We start from the raw sequence: 22,368 nt of genomic DNA, 5'->3' as shown, positions 1-22,368 counted from the left end.
AATCTTAAATAATACCCCCACACTTAAATTACACATTGTCCTCAATGAAAGTAACAAGTATAAAATAAGAGTAAGGAAAGGGAGCTCCATGTTTAAACTTCAGTGTAGGTTGGCTTTTCCAAGGAGAGTTCTTCAATGGTAGAATCTTCAAGCATAAAGCTCTCATGGAATAGCTTGAGGCATTGTCCATTTACTTTGAACATTTTTTCGGTGTTTTCACTTTTTATTTCCACTGCACCATGGGAAAAAATGTTAGTAACAACAAAAGGGCCAATCCACTTCGATCGAAGTTTCCCAACCATAATTTTCAAAAGGGAGTTGAACAATAAAACTTTTTGGTCAATGGAAAATTTCTTCCTAGAAATATCTTATCATGAAAGTACTTAGTTTTCTCCTTATAGATGCGAGAGTTCTCCTTATCTTGGGTGATAAGGGAATCATTACATGAGTATTGGGAGAGATTCAAGAAATTAGTGTCAAGCTGTCCTCATCACCAGATTTCTGAACAATTGCTCATCCAATATTTTTATGAAGGCTTGCTACCTATGGATAGAAGCAGTTTGGATGCTGCTAGTGGGGGAGCACTTGTCGATAAGACCCCAGAAGCGGCAAGGGCTTTGATTGAGAACATGTCCATTAATTCTCAGCAGTTTACAACTAGAAACAATTCAACAGTGTTGACAAAGGGTGTGAATGAAATTCAAGCTTCTTCCCACAAGAATTTAGAATTAAAACTTGATGAGTTTACATCTTTAGTAAAAAATATGGCAATAGGTAAAACCCAAGTAGTTGTCTGTGGTATTTGCACTTCTCCAGAGCATCCTTCAGATTCATGTCCTACATTCCCAATTGCTGATGCTCCTCAAGCATATGCAACAAATATATACAATCCTCAAGCCAACTATGATATATCATCTAACAGGTACAATCCTGGTTGGAGAAACCATCCCAACCTGAGATGGGGGAATTCATCTGCACAACAAAAACCTAGGCAGCAGTAGCAAAATATTCCTCCACAACAAAACAATGTACCTTCATTAGAGGACCTCGTTAAACAGATGGCTGTCCAGAATCTCCAATTTCAACAAAGAACAGATTCCACCATTCAAAATTTGGAAACAAAGATTGGTCAGCTAGCCACTTCAATCAATCAATTACATGCTCTGGGGTCAAACCAACTGCCTGCACAGTCAGTAGTAAATCCAAATGCTCCCAATGTTAGTGCAATTACATTGAGGTATGGGAAAGCTATTGAAATACCAAAGGTACCTGAAACTATAGTGAAAAATAACAAGGTTGCCGAGGATTCTTTGATATATGAAACTGTTGCTATTGAGCAAAATGTACCACTTCCTTTTCCTCAAAGGGCAATGAAGACTAAGAAAATGGACGAGGCAGATAGGGACAACAAGATCCTAGATACATTTAGGAAGGTGGAAGTGAACATTCCCCTTCTTGAAGCAATTAAACAGATTCCAAGATATGCAAAATTTATAAAAGATTTGTGCATACACAAGAGAAGGTTAAAAGGTAATGAAAGAGTAAACATTGGGCGGAACTTTTCAGTCCTTATTTAGCCCATACCTCAGAAATGCAAAGATCCAGGAACTTTTTCAATTCCATGTACCATAGGCAATTGTCAATTTGAAAATGTTATGTTAGATTTAGGAGCTTCCATTAATGTTATGCCTACATCTATTTTTATCTCTCTTGCTCTTGGACCTTTACAAAGTACATGTGTTACCATTCGATTGGCGAACAGGAGCAATACTCGTCCCGCTGGACTTGTGGAGGATGTACTTGTTTGAGTTAATGAATTGATATTTCCTACAGATTTTTACATTCTGAACATGGAGGGAGAGAATAAGTCCAACAAGGCGCCTATCATCTTAGGCAGACCATTCTTGAAAACTGCTAGAACAAAAATTAATGTGCATACTAGAACTCTATCCATGGAATTTGGTGATAGCATTGTTAAATTTAATATCTTTGATGCTATGAAACACCCCGTGGAAGAGCATTCTATTTTTCAAATTGAATTGCTTGCTGATTTGGTTGATTACACTTACCCCAATATGTTTGCCACTAATTTTCCTTCATTTTCTGGTTTTGATGATACTTATACGTGCGAACTCTGTGCAGATACTCAATTGTGCTATGTGTGTGCTGAGATCGAAGTTGCCTTGCAAGTTGATCATTGTACTGATATCAATATTTCTACTAACATAATTGATTTTGCATACTTAGCTTCGACCACCGGTGTTGTACCTTCCATTGAACAACCACCGACTATAAAGCTTAAACCACTTCCTGAAAATTTGAAATATGCATATTTAGAAGGAAGTGGCAAGTTACTTGTGATTATTTCAACCAAACTTGACGATGAACAGGAAGATGAGCTGTTGCAGATTTTGAGGAAACATAGGAAGAAAATCGAATGGACCTTGACTGATATTCCTGGTATTAGCCCTTCCATGTGTATGCATAGGATACTACTGGAGGACGGGGTAAAATCAGTTAGGCAGCCTCGAAGGCGACTTAACCCATTAATTTTGGATGTTGTAAAAAAAGAAGTGACCAAGCTCTTGCAAGCAGGCATTATATACCTAATCTCTGATAGTCAATGGGTGAGCCCGGTGCAGGTAGTCCCTAAGAAAACTGGACTCACAATGGTAAAAAATGAAAATAATGAACTTATCCCCACACGAGTGCAGAACAGCTGGAAGGTATGCATCGATTATAGGAGACTAAACCAAGCAACTAGAAAAGATAATTTTCCTTTACCATTCATTGATCAAATGCTTGAACGTTTGGCTGGTATGTCACATTATTGTTTTCTTGATGGTTTTTCTGGTTATTTTCAGATCCATATTGCACCAGAGGACCAAGAAAAGACTACATTCACTTGTCCTTTTAGCACATTTGCCTACAGGAGGATGCCCTTTGGCCTATGCAATGCTCTAGCCACTTTTCAACGCTGCATGATTAATATTTTCTCTGACTTGATAGAAAATTGTATTGAAGTTTCCATGGATGATTTTACTGTGTATGGTTCCTCATTTGATGCATGCTTGAACAATTTAGATAGAGTTTTGCATAGATGTATTGAAACTAACCTTGTGCTGAATTATGAAAAATGTCATTTTATGGTTGAACAAGGCATAGTTTTAGGACATGTGATCTCTAAAAATGGGATAGAAGTCGATTCTGCCAAGATTGATGTGATTTCAAATTTGCCTTACCCATCTTGCATCCGCAAGATAGCTCTTTCGTTGTCAAATTTGTTACAAAAAGACGTCAGTTTCACCTTCGATGACAAATGCAAGAAGGCATTTGATTTCTTAAAGGCAGCACTAACCTCTACTCCCATAATTCAGCCACCCAATTGGACTCTCCCTTTTGAAATTATGTGTGATGCATCTAACTATGCCGTGGGAGCAGTCACTGCACAAAGGGTTGGTAAGGCTGCCGATGTTATTTATTATGCTTCTAGGGCTTTAGATTCTGCACAGGCTAATTATACTACCACTGAAAAGGAACTTTCAGCTATTGTTTTTGCACTTGATAAGTTTAGATCATATTTGTTAGGTTCGAAGGTAGTTGTTTTTACTGACCATGCAGCTTTGAAATTCTTGTTGAAGAAACCAGAAGCAAAACCAAGATTGATTCGGTGGATGTTGTTACTCCAAGAATTTGATTTAGAGATTAAAGATAAGAGTGGAGCTGAAAATTTGGTGGCAAATCATTTAAGCAGAATAGAAATGGATGAGGTCCCCATCTCCATTCATGATGACATCCCTGATGAGCAACTGCTACAGTTGCGTGAGGTAACTCCTTGGTTTGCTGATTTAGTTAATTATCTAGTTGCTGGAGTCTTTCCTGCAGATGCATCCCAAACACAAATACACAAACTTAAAAGTGATTCCAAATACTATGTGTGGGATGATCCATATCTGTGGAAATTCTGTAGTGACTAGGTGATTAGGAGATGTGTTTCCCACCATGAGGCTCAATCCATTCTTCATTTTTGTCATGCCTCTCAAACTGGAGGACATTTTGCTCCTCAATGAACAACAAGAAAAGTCTTAGACTCGGGTTTCTTTTGGCCCACTTTGTTTAAAGATGCTTTTGAGACTTACAAAACTTGTGAACAGTGCAAAATAGCAGGAACAACAATCACTCGAAGGAGTGAGATGCCTCAACAACCTATGCTTTTCTGTGAAGTATTTGATGTGTGGGGCATTGACTTTATGGGCCATTTTCATGTATCTTTTGGTTATGTCTATATTTTACTAGTTTTTGATTATGTTTCAAAGTGGGTGGAAGCAATACCCACTAGGACTAATGATTCTAAAGTTGTTGCAGGTTTTAACAGATCAAATATTTTTTGCTAGTTTGGAATACCCCGAGCCATCATAAGTTATCAAGGCACTCATTTTTGCAACCGCACCATGGATGCTTTACTTCAGAAGTATGAGGTTGTGCATAGAGTTTCTACACCTTATCATTCCCAGACTAATGGGAAAGCTGAAGTCTCAAATAGGGAAATCAAACAAATCTTAGAAAAGATGGTGCAGCCAAACAGGAAAGTTTGGAGCCACCGACTTGAAGAAGCTTTTTGGGCTCATAGAACAGCCTACAAAACACCAATAAGAATGTCCCCTTAACGAGTTGTGTTTGGTAAGGCATGCCACCTCCCAGTAGAAATAAAGCACCGTGCTTATTGGGCGGTTAAGAGTTGTAACCTTGAGATGGAAAAAGCTGGTTTGGAGAGAAAGCTTCAATTGCAACAACTTGAAGAGCTTAGACTTGAAGCTTACGAGAACTCTCGCATCTATAAGGAGAAAACTAAGTACTTTCATGATAAGATATTTCTAGGAAGAAATTTTCCATTGACCAAAAAGTTTTATTGTTCAACTCCCTTTTGAAAATTATGGTTGGGAAACTTCATGGTGCTTGGCACGCAAGTCATGTTTGATATAATGTGATGATTGTATATGTATACTTAGTTGTTGTTGTGATTGTGCCAAAATTGGTAAGTGTGATTGTTTGGATTTGTTTGTAAGTGTGGATTGATTGCGAAACCATTTCAAAACTGAATTCTGCATTTTTCTGCAGTTGTATTCGAATACAAAGAGGTTGTAGTCGAATACAGTTGTCCTGATTTTGCTACTGACTTATGAAACAGCATTGTATTCGATTACAAGGATGTTGTAGTCGGATACAATTGTCCTTATTTTGCTACTAACTTATGAATTAGCATTGTATTCGAATACAAGGATGTTGTATTCGAATACGACAGTGTAGTTTTGTTAAAAACTTCATTTTTCAACTTTGATTATGCATGTTTGGCATATGAAAATCATTTCAAGGAGTATGTTAAGATGAAAGGTTATTTTGTGCATTTAAAATTTAAATGCTAAGTGATATTTGTTAAATTTGGTTGGTGACCTTTACAATTATTGTGGAAATTTGGGCTTTGCCCTCAGATGAGAACCAGGATCATCCTACCAGTTAGTACCCTGGAGATGGGAAGGTAGTTAGACATACCTGACCAAAGCTATGTTAGGAGGATTTTGTGGGGAGCGTGGAGATCACCCAGGTTGTATAGTTTTTTGTAGCATAATCAGATTAGGTGGTTGTATAGGGGTTAGATGTCTTTCTTTTGTGGATGTATTTATTTCAATTTGGAAGGTTGTACCTATACCTCATACTGTCAGGTGGACTTTTATTTTGATGGGTCCTTGTACCACTTTTTGATGTGACGTGGGGGAGTTAAAATTCTTGGGGCAGTGCTTTTGTACAAGTGTCTGCCGAGAATACCCCAGGGGTATGAGCTATGTCTGATAGATCTCATATCCCCGGTGTATTTTGCTGTTTAAATACTTTGGATTTTTGTTTCAAAAACTATTCCCGCTGCTTGTAAATATTTGTTGACTTTTGTCGTTATGTTACGACTTAAATATTTTATCCAAAAGTATTTCTTCCTTTATTTCTGAAATTCGATTTTTGTTTTTTAGAAAAAAAAAGGGGTTGTTACACAAAGAGAATTGCAGGATATGGATGAAGCCATCAAACAACTAAAGTATCAATTGCATATAGCACAAAACAAAATGAAAACTCATGCGAATAAGAAGAGGGTGGATACAAAGTTTGCCATTGGTGACTGGGTATTTCTGAAATTGCGACCTCATGATCAGGTTATCTTGGGTGCTCGAATTTGTCCAAAATTATCTCCACATTACTATGGACCATTTCAAATTTTGGAGAAAGTTGGAGCAGTGGCTTATAAGCTTAAGTTTCTTGAATCATCTCGTATTCATTTGGTGTTTCATGTGTCATTATTGAAGAGAGCAGTTGGGAATTATAATGTGCAAGCCAATTTACCTCAAGAATTGGCAAGTGACAATGCCAATAACGTAGAACCAGAATTAGTTTTGGCCAGTAGAATTGTTGTTAAGGACATATATATTATCCGACAAGTGCTTGTCCAATGGAAGGGTCAAAGAGCCAACGACGCAATATGGGAAGATGAGTTAAACATCAGAAGTCAACTTCCTAACTACGACTTGAGGACAAGTCTCCTCTTGTAGGGGGATATTGATAAGGGAGCAGTTACTGATGCAGTAACTACTACAAGGGCTGTTAGTAGACCACATGTGAGGAAAGTTTATAAGAGAAGATTTAGTGGGTCATTAAAATAATTATATGGCAGTTACCTAATTTCCTAGTAGGTTTGGGTTTGTGGAATAATTATATGGCAGTTCTCTAACTGCCTAGAAGGTTTGTGTGGAATAATTATATTGTGTAATATGTGTAAAAAAAAGGGATCATGATTATAATTTTTATGTTATAGGCAGAGAGCATTTTGCACTCTGAATGAGCATTGTGCCATGTGTCAGTAAATGATTACTTTATTGTGTATTTATGTTTTATGATTTAATAAAGTCACACATTCCCTCTCTTCACTTCAGCATTTTCTATTTATTCATCTATTATATTTTGAGTACATGCTATAAAACTTGACATATTTGTTTTAAACATGGTACATCTGGATTAAAATTGATATACTCAATTATCAGTGATATGTGTTATAAGCATCACATATTTGGCATGAACCTACTTTTAAATTGTATATAAGGATTGCATATGTTATATAAGATTTAAATATGTCACGTTAATAGCGTAATGAAAAGATATATTTTTCACCTCAAGCATAAATTGAGGGGGAGCAATCTCTCAAAATTATTTACAGTCACAATTAAAAATAAATTAACATATTTTGTCATCATCAAAAAGTGAGAGATTGTTGAGACAAAATCCCAAATTAAATGTTGTAATAATAAACAAATCAAGTTAATTAATCTTCTAATTATGATTCTAAGCATTCATTAGTATTTAATGTCTGTTCTTGAGTGATTAAATCAAAGATAGGTTTCCATTATAACAAAGATCAAAGTAGAAGAAAATAAAGTCAAACAGATCTATTGAGCAAAAACAAATATTCAAGAATGATCTAGTATTCACAACATCTAACCAAGAACGTTCTAGACTTCTAAAAATAACAATTTTTCAAGAAATCAGAACCTAACTAGGCTGCAATGATACATTTCAAGTGCATGCCAAAAATAACCAGAAACTGTCAAGAATAATCAGAACTGAATACTCTAAGGGACTATGTGAGAGATTCAAGAACTCACAATGTCAAAGCACAATGAATAACATATAAAGATGCAAGGTTAATCTTCAAAGAGTGATGGCTTAGAGAAAGCAAATACAACTTAAACAAAGGATGCAACACATCACTGATATAGCTACAAAATAACTAGTATACAAACAGATTATAGAACAAAAACAAGAAACTACACAAATCATAAATGAAGAATGTTCTAAAGATCAGCAAGAACATTCTTCGTTCATTTCCATCACATGGCTATTTACTCATAGACTTTACAGCCTGTCTTCCAACTGCTATATGAGTTGGCCCATATCATCAAGAATCCTATAAAAGGAACCTCAAGACAAGAGAAACATCATCAACTCATAGTGCAAACAAATCATTCATTAAAATCATCATTCTTGTGAAATATTAGCTCAAATATCAAGCAAGGCTCTAGTTCTATTTCATTACATTCAAAAATCATTTTTTCTCAAGTTTGATAGCAACAAACTGAAACTTAAACAAGTGTTGAGTAAAGGTTGATTCATTAAATCCTTCTCAAATCATGTTGATACTCAAAACTAGTAATAGTGTGAGCATAGTTGAAAGATCCTATTGTGTTTACAAGGTGTAACTAATCAAGGTTGAAAGATCCTTTTGTGTTTACAAGGTGTAACTGATCAAGTTTTAACATTTTTACACGGATTTACCCTTCAGCCCATAAGATCCTTTTGTGTTTACACGGATTTACTCTTATGGGCTGAAGGGTAAATCCGTGTAAAAATGTTTCAAGGTTGAAAGATAAATTGTTGTAACTAATCAAGGTTGATCTTGAAAATTGATGGGAAAAGCAAGAACATTCTTGTTTGAACACGAAAAAGCTCACAAACTGTGAGGACCGACATAACCCGTTTTTGGGTGAACCAGGATATATATTTGTGTAAATTCTCCTTCCCTTAACTCTTTTTATTTATCATTTGCACAACACTAATCACTTTGTGAAGTTTTTATTATTATATTCTAACTAAGAACGTTCTTCCGTTTATCAAACCAAGATCAATCTTAAGTTAAAGTTTTTAATACATAAATTATTTTTAAAAAGGGTATCACAATTGAAACCCTACTTTCTTGTGATCAACATTGTCACTTCATGGGGAATTCGAAATGTGTCATCAATAACGATTATAATGCATCATCTAATGATGTATCAGTGACACTTTTAAAGAAAAAAGATAAAAATATGAATAGGTTGATGGGGCTGGTGAATTTTTCCACATGAGGTGTTGTGCATATATTTTAAATTTGGTTATAACTAACGGTTTGAAAGAGAAACACCTGTCCATTTGTGCCATTAGGAATGTTGTTAGGTTTGTTAAGTCATCACCTCATAGGGCTACCAAGTTTAGGGACTGTATAGAATTTGCAAGAATTTCTTGAAAAAAGTTGGTTTCTCTTAATGCTTGAAAAACTTAAAGAACAAGATTCTAGTTACAAGGAGTTTTTTGGAGATATTGGTCCCCCAAGTAGTTTTGATTGAGATAATGCTCGGCCTTTTGCAATGTTTTCAAAGTTATTTAATGAGGCAACAAGGTGTTTTCTACCTCATAACATGTGAGTATTCATACAATTTTTCACCAAATGTCTACATTCTATTGTGGGCTAGATTCTGCCTCTTTGAATTTAAATATTGTTTTTGCTAATGTGGATGAGGTTATGATAGCAAAGTATGAAAAGTAATAGGGAAATGTAGAAAAAAATAAACCAGCTGTTGTATTTTGGGGTAATTTTTATCTGCGGTATATGTTAAAATATGTTGAATTGTCTTTTAAGGATATGTATGCAACTGAAGAAACCTTTATTAAAGAGTTTCTCACCTCTATAAAAGTCAATTTAACTAATTTGTACAATTGTTATAAGAAGATTTATGACCTAAAAAACAATTCATCTCAACCAAATCGAAATGCTGGTGAAAATGTTTCTAATGATGAAACATTTGTTGTTGTTGCCCATCTTTCTGAAATGGCAAGGGCACAAGCATTTGAAGTCCATTTAAATGAAAAAGATGCAATTGACCAGCAAATGAGCTCAAGAGGTATCTTGCTAGTAAATGGGCGAAAATGAGTGATATATTGGATATCCTAGCTTGGTGGAAACATAATTCAGCTCAGTACCTAGTTTTATCCTTAATAGCTAAAGATATTCTAGCCATACCAGTGTCTACGGTTGCGTTTGAAAGTGCTTTCAGCACTGAGGGTAGAGTAATAGAAACCTTCAGGAGCTCTCTAAAACCAAAAATGATAGAGACATAAATTTGTACTCAAAATTAGTAGAATCCTTCCTTCACCTATTTCAAAGACTTGAATCTCATGGAAGAGGTAGAAATTTCTGAAGAAATTATAACAGGTAAAACTATTCATGTTTATTTAATTAGCTTCAATTCATAAAAATGGATATTTCTAATAAACTGTGATGTTTTTATCTTATAGAGTTCCAAGGTATGTCACTAGGAAATGCAGTTTCAGGTGGCTCATCGTCACAGCCACAAGCACAACAATCATTAAAATCGACGTATGTCATTCTCAACTCTTTACTTGTTTCTAATTTGAAGTTTTTGAAATGAGAATTCAATTTTTGTTTTTGTGCTAATTAATTAGTTCCAACAATTTCAGGTCTGACTTTTTTGAATTTTTTGGGATCACACTTTTGACTCACTGCATTTGACTCTATGACATATTGACAGTGTTGACGCCATATTTTGCGAAATGTATGGATTTTTACTTTTAATTTATTCTTTATTTACTATGTATTCTTTATGTTTATTTGATACTCATAAAATGCCTTATTTTTGTCTTTCAGTTTATTAATGATGATGTTGTTTTAGTCTTTGTCTATGTTGTTGTTGTAGTTTAATGGTTTTAACTTTGTCTATGCTGGTAAATCCAAATATATTTCAATTTAGTGTCAAATTCTAATGTCGGTGTTGTTTTAGTGTTTTTGTTAGATATTTGAGTCATTTTATTAATCATTTGGTTGGCATGTAGAGAGCAAGAGACATACATATTCTGCCTTCAAATTTTAAACTCATTATTATGACCAAAAGAAGAGCACCTTGTAGACCTGATCAAATACATTGCAAGTATGCACATAATTATTTATTGCTATTTTAAATTATATGTTGTTTAAAATTAAATTTTATGATGATTAGGTACATTTAGTAAATACTTGTTATTTAGTAATTATTCAATCAAGCTAAATATAATTGGTTTGTGGTGTTAATTTTGTGTTAGGTGTTTTCAATTCAAATTAATCTTCATTGTTTTGATGCTTGAGGTATCATTGTTATGACCGATTTCTGCTTTATGTGGTAAAAATAATGAACTTTTTTGTTTTGTTTGATGGAGTGTCAATGTTATTACTTTTCTTTGTTCTATTTTTCCTAATTTATCCCATCATTTGTGTTTTACTAAAATCTGATTTTTGTTTATAACAGGTCCAATTCAAAGTCATTTCAACAATTGTGGTAGCAAGTTATACAATCATTCATTAAGCATGGAGGAGAAAAGTAAGATGACTATGTTTAGTGTGTTCAGTGTTATTTATATCCTCATTATTAGTAATAATTTAAATTGACTTGTATTTGTTATTGATTTCTCAAGATGTGCAGCAAAGATCACAAGCTAATGATAATTATAATTTCATCTCTAAAATTTATGTTGATTTGTAATATCATCAATTGTCATAGAGTCATTAGAAACAATCAATGATCTTTCATGATATGATTCAAATTAAAACTTAAACAATAAGTTAGTGTGTGATTTTTATAACTTGATATTGTGTCTCAACATACATTCATATTGTTGAGTATTTTTAATAGAACTTGTATGTCATTGCATTGATATTTTTAAGTTATTAGTCAGTTGTGTAAGCTTAATTTGATATTATTATGTAACATCAAAATTTAAGTTTGTAGTTGTGATTAACTCATATATAATGACTAAATTGGACAAATATCCCAAATGATTTTTCAAAAGAAAAATATCAAATATGTACAAATGAACCCCAAATTCAAAGTTTATAAAATGGCTTTAATAATTGCCCCCAAAATAGGTTTTTAAAAAAACAGGGTCAAAATTGATCATCACATAAAAATAAAATAAAAAATGCAGTTGGACCAAATATATTTTATAGCCAACTAATTCGTCCAAACTGAATCAATCTAGACATTTTACCCGATAATCCATGAACCCGTAACTCATTCAAACCGTAATAATAAACGGACTATATTGGACATGTATTTCTCACCCGCGGTTTGGGCCAGTTGTTGCTTTTGGGCCCGAACTGACACAATGTCCAGCCTTAATCACAACCAGTTTTTTGTCCTTATCTTGATTTTTCGTCGACTAGTCAACTTAGTAGAATATTTTGGAGCATTAATTCTCTTTCCATTCCATTTACATTTTTTCTTTCTTTTTAGCAATCATCGAATGACCAAACTCTAGCTAAACTTTATTATGTTGAAAGTTTTCATGCGTAAGAATCGCCTCCTTTATATTATTGTGTTGTTTCCTTTTTCGTTTTGGCACTCAACAACGTCGTTTCTTCTAGTGTTACAACCACCACCGCTTCTTTTGGTGTTGCTGTGGTTGCCGACCTCTCGATTTTTTTAGAGCATTCATTTGACTTGTGATAGTATTTTTCATAGTTGAAACATATTGCATGATGTCCTTTGTATTCCAAGTTAAATTTGTAAACATAAATCATAATGAACGGAACAAAAGGCTTTCCGAGATTGATTTCCACATAGATTCCGGTGAATTTTTCTCTGGAATGTAGGGACGTTAATCTATCAATTTTGAGCATAGATCCGAAAGCATTCCCTATATGATTCAGAAAATCAGCATTATATAATTCCATTGGCAACCAAGGAACACGAATCCAAATTGCCATTTTCTTGTAAACTTCTACTTACTGCAATAATGTGGGTGAATAGCGTTGCACAATGAGGTAATGATATGCAACAACTCATGGTCCTTCAAATAGAGCATGAGCATTATCCTCCTCATCTTTGAAGAAAACGAGATAATACTCATCTACTAAATCAACTATATGTATCTCTCTCTTTCTAGTCCATTTACGTTTCACATTATTCTCGAACACGTTGAAATTAATTTTTGTGTCAAGTGTTAACAATGACAAACATAGAGTTTCATAACATAGAATAAACAAAAGTTTAAGTTAATAGAGTTACGATGAGTATATATACAAGACAATAGAAATGTCTAAAATACTTTTACTACTAAATAATATTATCTAACATCTCCTCTCAAACTCGTGATGCATTAACATGGAGCATCAAGAGTTTGTCAACTAAATAATGAAAACGTTTAATGAAATGCATTTTTGTAAACAAATCAGCAATATGTAACGAAGAAGACCCAAATGGTAGAGTAATGGTTCCATGTTGAAAATGATGTTGAGTAAGATGACAATCAATTTCAATGTATTTGGTGCGTTCATGAAAGATTGGGTTATAAAAAAATTGAATAGCACTCTTGTTATCATAGTGCATCGGAATTGGCTTAGAAAGAGAGATACTCATATCAAACAAAGGCTATGCAACAAAATTATTTTAGCAATAGTGGATGTCACAGCACGATAGTCAGCTTTTGTAAAAGAGTGAGAGATAATGTATTGCTTCTTACTCTTCCAAGAAATAAGAAAGTCTCCAAAAAATTACAAAACCTTGTGGTGGACTTACGATTTGTGGTGTCACAAGTCCAATCAGCATCAAAATAAGCATGTAACTCCAATGAGGACAACGATCAAAAGAGAAGACATTGAAATGGAGTTCCTCAAAGATAACGAAGAATACGAAGAACTTTTACTCAATGTACTGTAGTGGGAGATACAACAAACTAGTTGGAACCAATTTGGTTTTATACTTAGTTTTGATGTTAACAAAAGTACTTTATAAAAACAATATATTTGACTTCATAGAATATGAAAGAAGATTCTTGTTTTTGAAGAAAATCTAAAGTAAGATTTTATTCAGATTTATAACTAAAGAAAATCTTTAACCAAGTAGAAAATAAGATATGGTCAAATGTTTTCGAATAAGATTTTATCAAGATTTGTGACAAGAAGATATGAATTATTTACAAGAAGATTTGATCAAGATTTATCTACAACAAAATATGAATAAAATCAATCTAAAGATTTAACTAGTCATACTAAAAAACATTGTCCAAATGTTATATGCAACTCTAGTCAATCTATGTAATTTAAAATTTGTGTTTATGTATTTTTATGAATTATATATATATATATATATATATATATAATTTAATTTGAAAAAAAATTGAATTTTTTTTTTTTTTTGAAAAAATGCTTAAGAAAGTCGTCATTGTAAACACAGTCTTCCTTAAGAAAGTCGGCATTTGCAAAGGCAAATTATAAGGGAGGATAAAAAGGGTTATATTGATATATAATTTTGAAAAGGGAGTAAATTGGTAATTTTTTTAAAAAAATGAGTTATTGGGAAGAAGAAAAAAACCTGAATATAGATCATTAACAATGTATATAGATCATTAAACTCATATTTTTTTGGTCTATAACTCATACTTTAAACTCTTATTAATTGATGTAATATTATAATAAAAGTTGACTATTGCACATAACTCCAATTATTTTTTTACTAATAAATAAAACGATATTGATTTTTTTTCATATTTTTTCTTTCCCCTTCCCTCTCTTTTTAAATAATTGGGATGTTAATATTAATTTGAAATTATATTTAGATATTATTTATAATTTATTTATTTTGATAAATTTTAATAAGGTAGTTTGAGTTTTTGATATTACATTCGATAAAAATATAATATTTTGAAATAATTTATAATTATTAAAATTACATTTTTTAGTAAGAGTCCAATTTTTTAAATTCGAATAAGTTCTACAAAAATATTACAACAACCTTAATTATCAGTAAAAAGTTTTAAGTTATAACTAACCTGATTGTAATACAAAAGTATATATTAATATGACAGTGTAAAAAACTTGCCCTATATATAAATTAAATGCAATAATATTTTAAAATACATTTTTTTTTATTTAATTTTTTCATGAATCCAAAGTAAAAATGATTCTGGGCCTCACTTAATCGAATATTAATACTGAGCCTAGCCCAATAACTGATATTGGGCCGGTCCACATTTATCAGTGTTACGTACCTTTTTATTCAGCATTAGGGTTTATCTTCTTTCTTGTTGGTCTTGTTGTCGCCGGTGCAGCCAAAGAGGGGAGTCGTTCTTCTACTCAATCATTCATCATGGGTCGTATGCACAGTCGCGGGTCAGTTCAACATTTTCACGATTTCTGAAATCCTACTTCTTCCACTTCTTCTGCTTGTATGTTTTGATTAACGTTGTTTTGTGTTTGATTTTTTGTTGAATGTGTTTTTTTCTTCAGTAAGGGTATTTCAAGTTCAGCTCTTCCTTATAAGAGGACTCCTCCAAGTTGGCTCAAGATCTCTACTCAAGATGTATGAAAACGAACCCCTTTTAATCTTTTATTTAATTTCTTTATTTTTAATTGGTATAAGTTTCTTCTTTAATGCTCGAAAATTGTGACCGTTTATCTCAAAAGCTGTATGTTTTTATTTTAATATTCGTATATATATTTTTGGTTTACTGCTATTAGTTTTTGTGATATATGTTTGTTTCACTTTATTATGCAATTTGGGGTTTCTATGATTTTTTTTTATAGAGCTTCTTATAGTGATAATACGATACACTTTGAAAGAGTTTTTAGATTTTAATAGCTTAATTTTTTTGTTATGCACTAGTATACAAATTTCATCCCTATCTCATTAATTTTGCCTTTCATTCCCACTTTAAAGGCTCCAAATCTATGTTTATTTCTTCATTACTTTAAATGCTTATGGAGAGGTAGCAGAACAATTCTGGCCTCATATTTTGCATTATGTTTTATGTTCTGATGTTACATAGAAGTGTGTTTGGGAAGGTTTGTTGCAAAAACATTGGAGTTAAGTTGTGAACCAAATAGCTATTTTGAACAAATTGTTGTGAAGTTGTGAATCTTCTTATTATACTTGCCTTAAACATTGTGAGTTGGATTTTAGTTCTGATTATATATTATTAATTTATTATTATGCTAATTATGTTAATGTTATGGTCACTTGGGTGTGAATTTCGCATTTGTTGTTTTTGTTGTCTGATGTTCATGAATTGCACAGGTTGAGGAGACCATCTGCAAGTTTGCAAAGAAAGGTCTAACTCCATCTCAAATTGGTGTTATTCTTCGTGACTCTCACGGAATTGCTCAGGTCAAGAGTATCACCGGAAGCAAGATTTTGCGCATATTGAAGGCTCATGGTATGCTTTTCACATTGTTGCTAGTTGTTACAACTTTGCATTTATTAGTTTTTATAATTTGGACTTAATTATTCAGTAATTTCTCTCTTTTCATAGGTCTTGCTCCTGAAATTCCCGAAGATCTTTATCACCTGATCAAGAAGGCAGTGTCAATTAGGAAGCATTTGGAGAGGAATAGGAAGGACAAGGATTCTAAGTTCAGGTTAATTTTGGTTGAGAGCAGGATCCACCGTCTTGCGCGCTACTATAAGAAGACAAAGAAGCTTCCACCTGTTTGGAAATAGTAAGTTTTCATTCTTTATCATCTTTACAAATGACTCAATTTTTTTAGATTTATAATGGTTGATTGGTTTGTGTGTTCCTTGTTATAGTGACCATATTTTGGCATTAATTTTGTTTTCTTTTCCCTTAATTCTTTATTTTCAATGTTTAAATGTTTGTCTCTTCATGTTTACTATAATTTATATTAACCTTTCAATAAACTAATTTTTGGGAAAAGCTTATCCATGATTAATTTTTGTTGGAAGCTCATGCACATAAGTTGAAATTAGTTCACGACATCTCATAAGTAATTATTGTAGGTATATTCAAACACTAATATTTTTGTTTGCCATGAGATAAGTTCAAACAAGCTCTTCCCTAATGCATTATAATGTTAGATTGAATTATTTGAGTTTATTATTAAGGTTGCTTGCTGTCAGGCTTCATTTTAATTATTGGATTATAAATTCCTTGAAGATTAAGCACTGTATTGTGCTCACTTACGTTATTATGTGTTGCTCTATATTGTAGAGTTTTTGCCAGTTTTTCTAAGTTACTCGGGGTTCTAAATCCTTGTTATCAATGATGTAATTGCCATGTTGCAACACACTTCTAATATGTGTTTGGTTTATTTACTATTGCAGTGAATCAACAACTGCCAGCACTCTTGTGGCTTAAGAAGATGATCAGTGATATAGTTGTGCTGTCAGAGTACTTTTTTTTGTATGCAAATGAATTGCTTTGATGTGATTTTCAAATTTTGGAACATTTGAAATTCATGTTATGACTTTTTTTGTGATGTTAGTTTTGATGATTGATCTTGTTTCTTTAATTGATATACACTTCTTTTTTCTACCTAATAATAGTTTTTAAATTTTATATATTATCATCGTATAATTCAACTTCTGAGAAACATCAATGTGAATTCAATATGACTATATAGTATAAACACAAATCGGAATCTTAGATTTTGTGTATGTTTTTTACCTGTGTTTCAAAATTCAATGCATTATTACTTAGCCTCTGAGCTGTTCTATAAAAACGTTGTAAATTAGCAACATTCTGAGTTTTTTAAAATCAGAAGCGGAGTGAAACCTGCCATGGCTGTCATTCTATTGCGTTTGTGATTAGTAAAAGTGGTTTTTCTCCTGTTAGTTAATCAATTTGCCACTGCAATTTCTTGTATTAAGTTCACTGAAGCAGTGTGATTCTCCATGGATTGGTTGTTATATTACTTATAAGTGTGTTTAGATGAAAGAGTTGAAAATTAAAGGCAATTTCAAATTGCATGGAAATCAAATCAGTCATTTGAATTCTCTTCATTTTTAAAATTTAAAAGTGATCTAGAGAAAATTATTATTGATCTTTAAAAAAATACAACAAATGGAGAAGGAAGAGGATGAAGAAATGTTGTTGAGGAATTAGGTGTTTTAATCTCTGTAGCCAAGTGAGAACAGAGAGTGAGAGAATGAGTGGAGTATTCTAGAGTCTCTAGTTAGAGGTGGAATTGTAAATTCCAAATAATTAGTCAATTAAAAATATCTTTTAAAATCCCAGAATTTTAAAAATTCCCGATCATTTTAATTCCCCTAAATAGATATATTCTCTCATTAAAATGCTCTATCCAATTAGACTGGGAATTTGATCATTATCTAGTGCTAACTCAGAGACGGTGTTAAGTACAAACTTCGTAAGATAATTATGTATAGAACGAAAAAGAGGCATTCCATTGGTTAAGTATGATAGATAGAAATAGAGTGAAATGTCCAGAAGGTAGACAATGGAGAGGTGGATTTTCCCTCCTTTTGAATAAGAGAAGAGAAGCAATGAAGAGATAATAAATAATACTTCATTTAGAAGGAAATATGAGCAAAAGTGGTACTTCAAAGGTTGATTTTCTGGTTATGAATTTAATATGATACATCAATTTTCAAAGGTTAGAGGAAATGGTGCATTTCCAATTATAGCCATCAAGTTGAGGAAGCTTTCAATGTTGTTGTGTGTGGAATCAAGGATTACGAACGAACAAGAACTAAGTCAATCATGAAACTAGAACCTAATTATGTTTTGTATAGCCAATTATTTGCGTAATGGTGACCTTTTCTTCTGACAGAGGATGCATACATAACATGTGGTTGAGCAGCAAAAAGAAAATCTGTTGCATTAGATGATGAAGTCTTGTAACTATTTTGACTTTATTTCACAATTTTTTTGCATTTTATTTTCCAATCATGTCACAGGTAGCACATTCATCATTACCTATTCTTCTTTGAACCTTTCATTTATTAAAGAAGCAAGAAAAAAATAGATGGAAGAGTAAAGAGAAAGGAGTAAAGAGAATTTCTTTTTCGGTGACTATATCTATAAAACTTGCGTTATGTTGCTTCCTGCAAATGAATAAATCCAAGAATAAAAAAAGTTTGTTGCAATTACTAATGCACTCAAATTGAAACTTTGACCAACCAATGAGATTAGAGAACAAATGCTTAAAGCCATGTGAAGAAACACCATTAAACGAGAATAGATCTTCTCACGGGGTAAAAATCTCATATATTTTTCTCTTTTTATAATTAGTATAAAATTATACTTTACTCGTTGAAATATAATTTACACATGAGAACTACAACTACAAGTACGACCACTAATTCAATTTTTCTTTTTGACCGATCAAACCATAGAACCCGTGAGATAGATAGAAACAAAGTAGTGAATCATAACGAAAATAATGGGCACAAAGTAACAAAACTTTGTTGAAGAGATTCATACGAAACTAACATTATACTTTCATAATGCTAATAAAATCAACCAATAAAATTATTATTCACAATGACTTAATAGATTTCTACTTTTTACATTTTTCACTCACATACATATAGTTAACATAGTTTTAAATTTTGGTATTTTCACTGACATAATAACTTATGTGCTTAATTTCTTTAACGCAATTTTATTTCTTAGCACGACTTAATGGCAATTTTTTCTTCACATTATGTATCCACGTTTAAAAAAAAAATTATGTTTTGTCTCAGATAAATAAATTAAAAATAATTAAAATGGGGAATTGGCACCGGGGTTAGAATACCTATAAACCTTCAGCTACAGAGCATAGAAGGATTTGGAAGAAAAAAAAGAGAAAAATGGCCACTAACTCGGTACGAAATGCCTATCAATATCCATTAATGATTTATTGATATATCTCCTATTAGAATTTAGGTATAACTACTCTCGCGATACCTTAATTTAATTTCAAATAAAATTTTAATTCATTTTTTTTTAATTTAGTTATTTATATTTTAAAATGCCAATAATTGTTGAAGACTTAAAATGAGCTAATTCGGAAGAAAAATAAAGAATATCTCAAGTCAAGATTTTATAATTGTTTTTAGTTTTATTTATGTTTAATTTGAATTATAATAATTTTAGTTAAATGGTATAAGCCCAATATAGGTATAGAGAATTAGTTTTTTGCCCATTTTAGTTATAAGGTAAATCTTTTTTTAAATATCTTGTAAATGTTTCATTTGAGATAACTTTGAAATGAATTAGAATTTCTCTAATGAGAATTGTGAGTGAGATGTGTCTCCTCTTTGAGTTATTGGATTAAAACTTGTTTGAATCTTATCAATGGATTTTTTACCATTGTGGTGATTCCACATTGATTTATCAATCATTATTGATTGTAGCGCCTTTTTCGTCTTCTTCATCTAACCCATGTTTATTTATTTATTTTTCCCTTTTATTTTACCACTTTATCTCAAGAAATCATTTGGTTAGATCTTCAATATCACGTGGAAACACTCAAACCCACATCAACAATGTTATCATTTTTTACAAAAAAAAATTAAAAATTCATCAAAATTTTCAAATAAAACCCTTAAAATTAACTATTATCTTCAATATAAAATCAAATTCATAACTCAAATTTTTAAATAAACTTATATTTTCATTCTTTATTTGATGTTGTTGGAGATGAAAATATGAGTTTATTTGAATATTTGAGTTATGCATTTGATGAATACATGAATTTTCTTAAAATTTTATTGAATTTATGGATTTTGTTTGAAGATTTTCATGAATTTTCTAAGTTCATGTAAATAAAAGATAATATTGTTGACATTTTAATATATAAAGGATCAAATTGCTACTTAAAATTAAATAAATGACCAAATCGAGAAGAAATGAAACATATTAAATTAAACTGAAGTTTTACCCTGAAATTAAGTTAAATGACCCTCTATAATTTTACTTATTTCAATAATAAAAAGTGATTTATGTGTTCAAATGAAAAGGGGCAAGTTGCTAAAAATTTACACCTTGGTAAAAAGACAGGGAGAGTGTAACTTAGAAGCAACCTCTTATCTAAATTAACAATTAATGTGTTTTCTAATGTAATAAATGTAAAATGAAATGTAATGTTTTAGAAATAATGTGCATAATATTAATTATAGAATACAATTTAAAAGATAATAATTAAGAATTTAATTGATATACATCGATAAAGTAAATAATTTTTATATCGTCAGTTAATCACAACCGTTAGATCATTTGAGATGATTCATTTTTACATAATTATCTTTAAATATGAATAATTGTGATGAACATTAAACTCAGGAATTAATTTTACATTTAAAACTAAAATAACTTTATTTTTCATTAAAGTAACATCTATTGTAAGATGGTTGAGTATGACAATACAATATATAAAATAATCTTATGATATATATAAAAATAAATCAATTATATTGGTGTACATTTGAATGATACAATATTGCTTAATTTATGTAATATTTCTAGATTTGGTTCATTTTAATTGAGAAATTAGTAAAATGAATGAATCAATTGTTCATATTACAACATAATAATAACTATTCATTTAATGATCCAATTAACATTATTCACTTTATTCTCTAAAATGAGTTGCTCACTTTAGAAAAATCAAATCATGTATTTCTTATAAGATACATACTTTAAAATATTTGGTGTTAAATTGAAAATTTTATCATGTAGTACTATTTTTTAATTATTTATAAAATTTAAATAATTTTAAAATGATTTGATATATCACTATGTTAAGATTATTTATTTTTATTAACTGGCATTAATTATAAATTAATAATAAATATATTTAATGGTTACATAATAAATATATTTAGATATCAAATATATTTAGAGTAAATTATCAATTTGAAATTTGAATTTGTAATAATTAGGCAAAATGGGACCTAAAATATACGAAATAATAAAACGTTCTCTCATTTTATAATTTGTTGGGTAATATAAGACATTCATCAACTTTATACTATCATTGATGAGACTAACTCACATATTGAGCAATTTGTTTGATTCTAAAATGAAGTGTGACATTTAGTACAGAGAAGAAATTTTAGAAGTGTGACATTTAGTATAGAGAAGAAAAAGATTTTCTCATCATGGTCAAGTGGAGGTTATAACTATCGATTTAATAATAAAATAAATCAACGGTTGAGACGAGAGAAGAGAAACTTGTATGTGACTTTTTATACCAATGTTTGGAAGAAAAAAAAAAAGACATCTGCTTTTTACTATCATAATTTTTTTTTTTATGTATATACTATATGTATGTATCAAAATTTTGAATTTTGTTGTGATTTAAAAGAAAATGTAAACTACCAAATTACAAATAACTCTCCCAAATTAAAAATATGTAACAAACTACCAAATTAAAAATAATTCTCTCATTTTGTTGAATAAATATGAATTAATTTATAATATCTAATGAAAATATAAAATTAAGTGTTATGTCCATATTTTGTTAGTCTTTGAAGTGTTCACTCTAATTTGAAATATAAGTAAATTTAGATAAAAGAAATTGATGTATTAAATTGGTTTTTCGTTGGTCTGATAATAACTTATTAAGTACTATTTTACCTTTTAACTGTTAAATTGTTTTCTATATTTTTGTTAAATCTTATTTAATCTTTTAAGCATTAAGTCAGTTTTATGTCCGTCTTCCAAATACTTGTTAAGTTATATATAAAATTTTAATTATTAAATTGATTTGTTGATCTTTCAAGT

General features: G+C 31.1%; 2 protein-coding genes across 2 annotated transcripts; both read left to right on the top strand.

The window, feature by feature from the left end:
• The first annotated feature begins 3,761 nt into the window (after positions 1-3,761).
• LOC140920739 (uncharacterized) lies at positions 3,762-6,593 on the top strand. The gene is made up of 2 exons (XM_073369560.1): positions 3,762-3,827; positions 6,021-6,593. The coding sequence occupies exons 1-2, from the start codon at positions 3,762-3,764 to the stop codon at positions 6,591-6,593; spliced, it is 639 nt and encodes a 212-aa protein (XP_073225661.1).
• An 8,263-nt stretch (positions 6,594-14,856) lies between these two features.
• On the top strand, positions 14,857-17,195 carry LOC101501622 (small ribosomal subunit protein uS15). Its single transcript, XM_004506484.4, has 5 exons — positions 14,857-15,010; positions 15,128-15,200; positions 15,915-16,053; positions 16,150-16,336; positions 16,959-17,195. Exons 1-5 carry the CDS (start codon positions 14,988-14,990, stop codon positions 16,990-16,992), a joined length of 456 nt encoding a protein of 151 aa, XP_004506541.1. The 5' UTR covers positions 14,857-14,987; the 3' UTR covers positions 16,993-17,195.
• Positions 17,196-22,368: the final 5,173 nt, after the last annotated feature.

Source organism: Cicer arietinum, chromosome 6 (genome assembly GCF_000331145.2).
Source record: "Cicer arietinum cultivar CDC Frontier isolate Library 1 chromosome 6, Cicar.CDCFrontier_v2.0, whole genome shotgun sequence".
Classification (NCBI taxonomy): domain Eukaryota; kingdom Viridiplantae; phylum Streptophyta; class Magnoliopsida; order Fabales; family Fabaceae; genus Cicer; species Cicer arietinum.
This window is presented reverse-complemented; position numbering and strand designations above follow the sequence as displayed.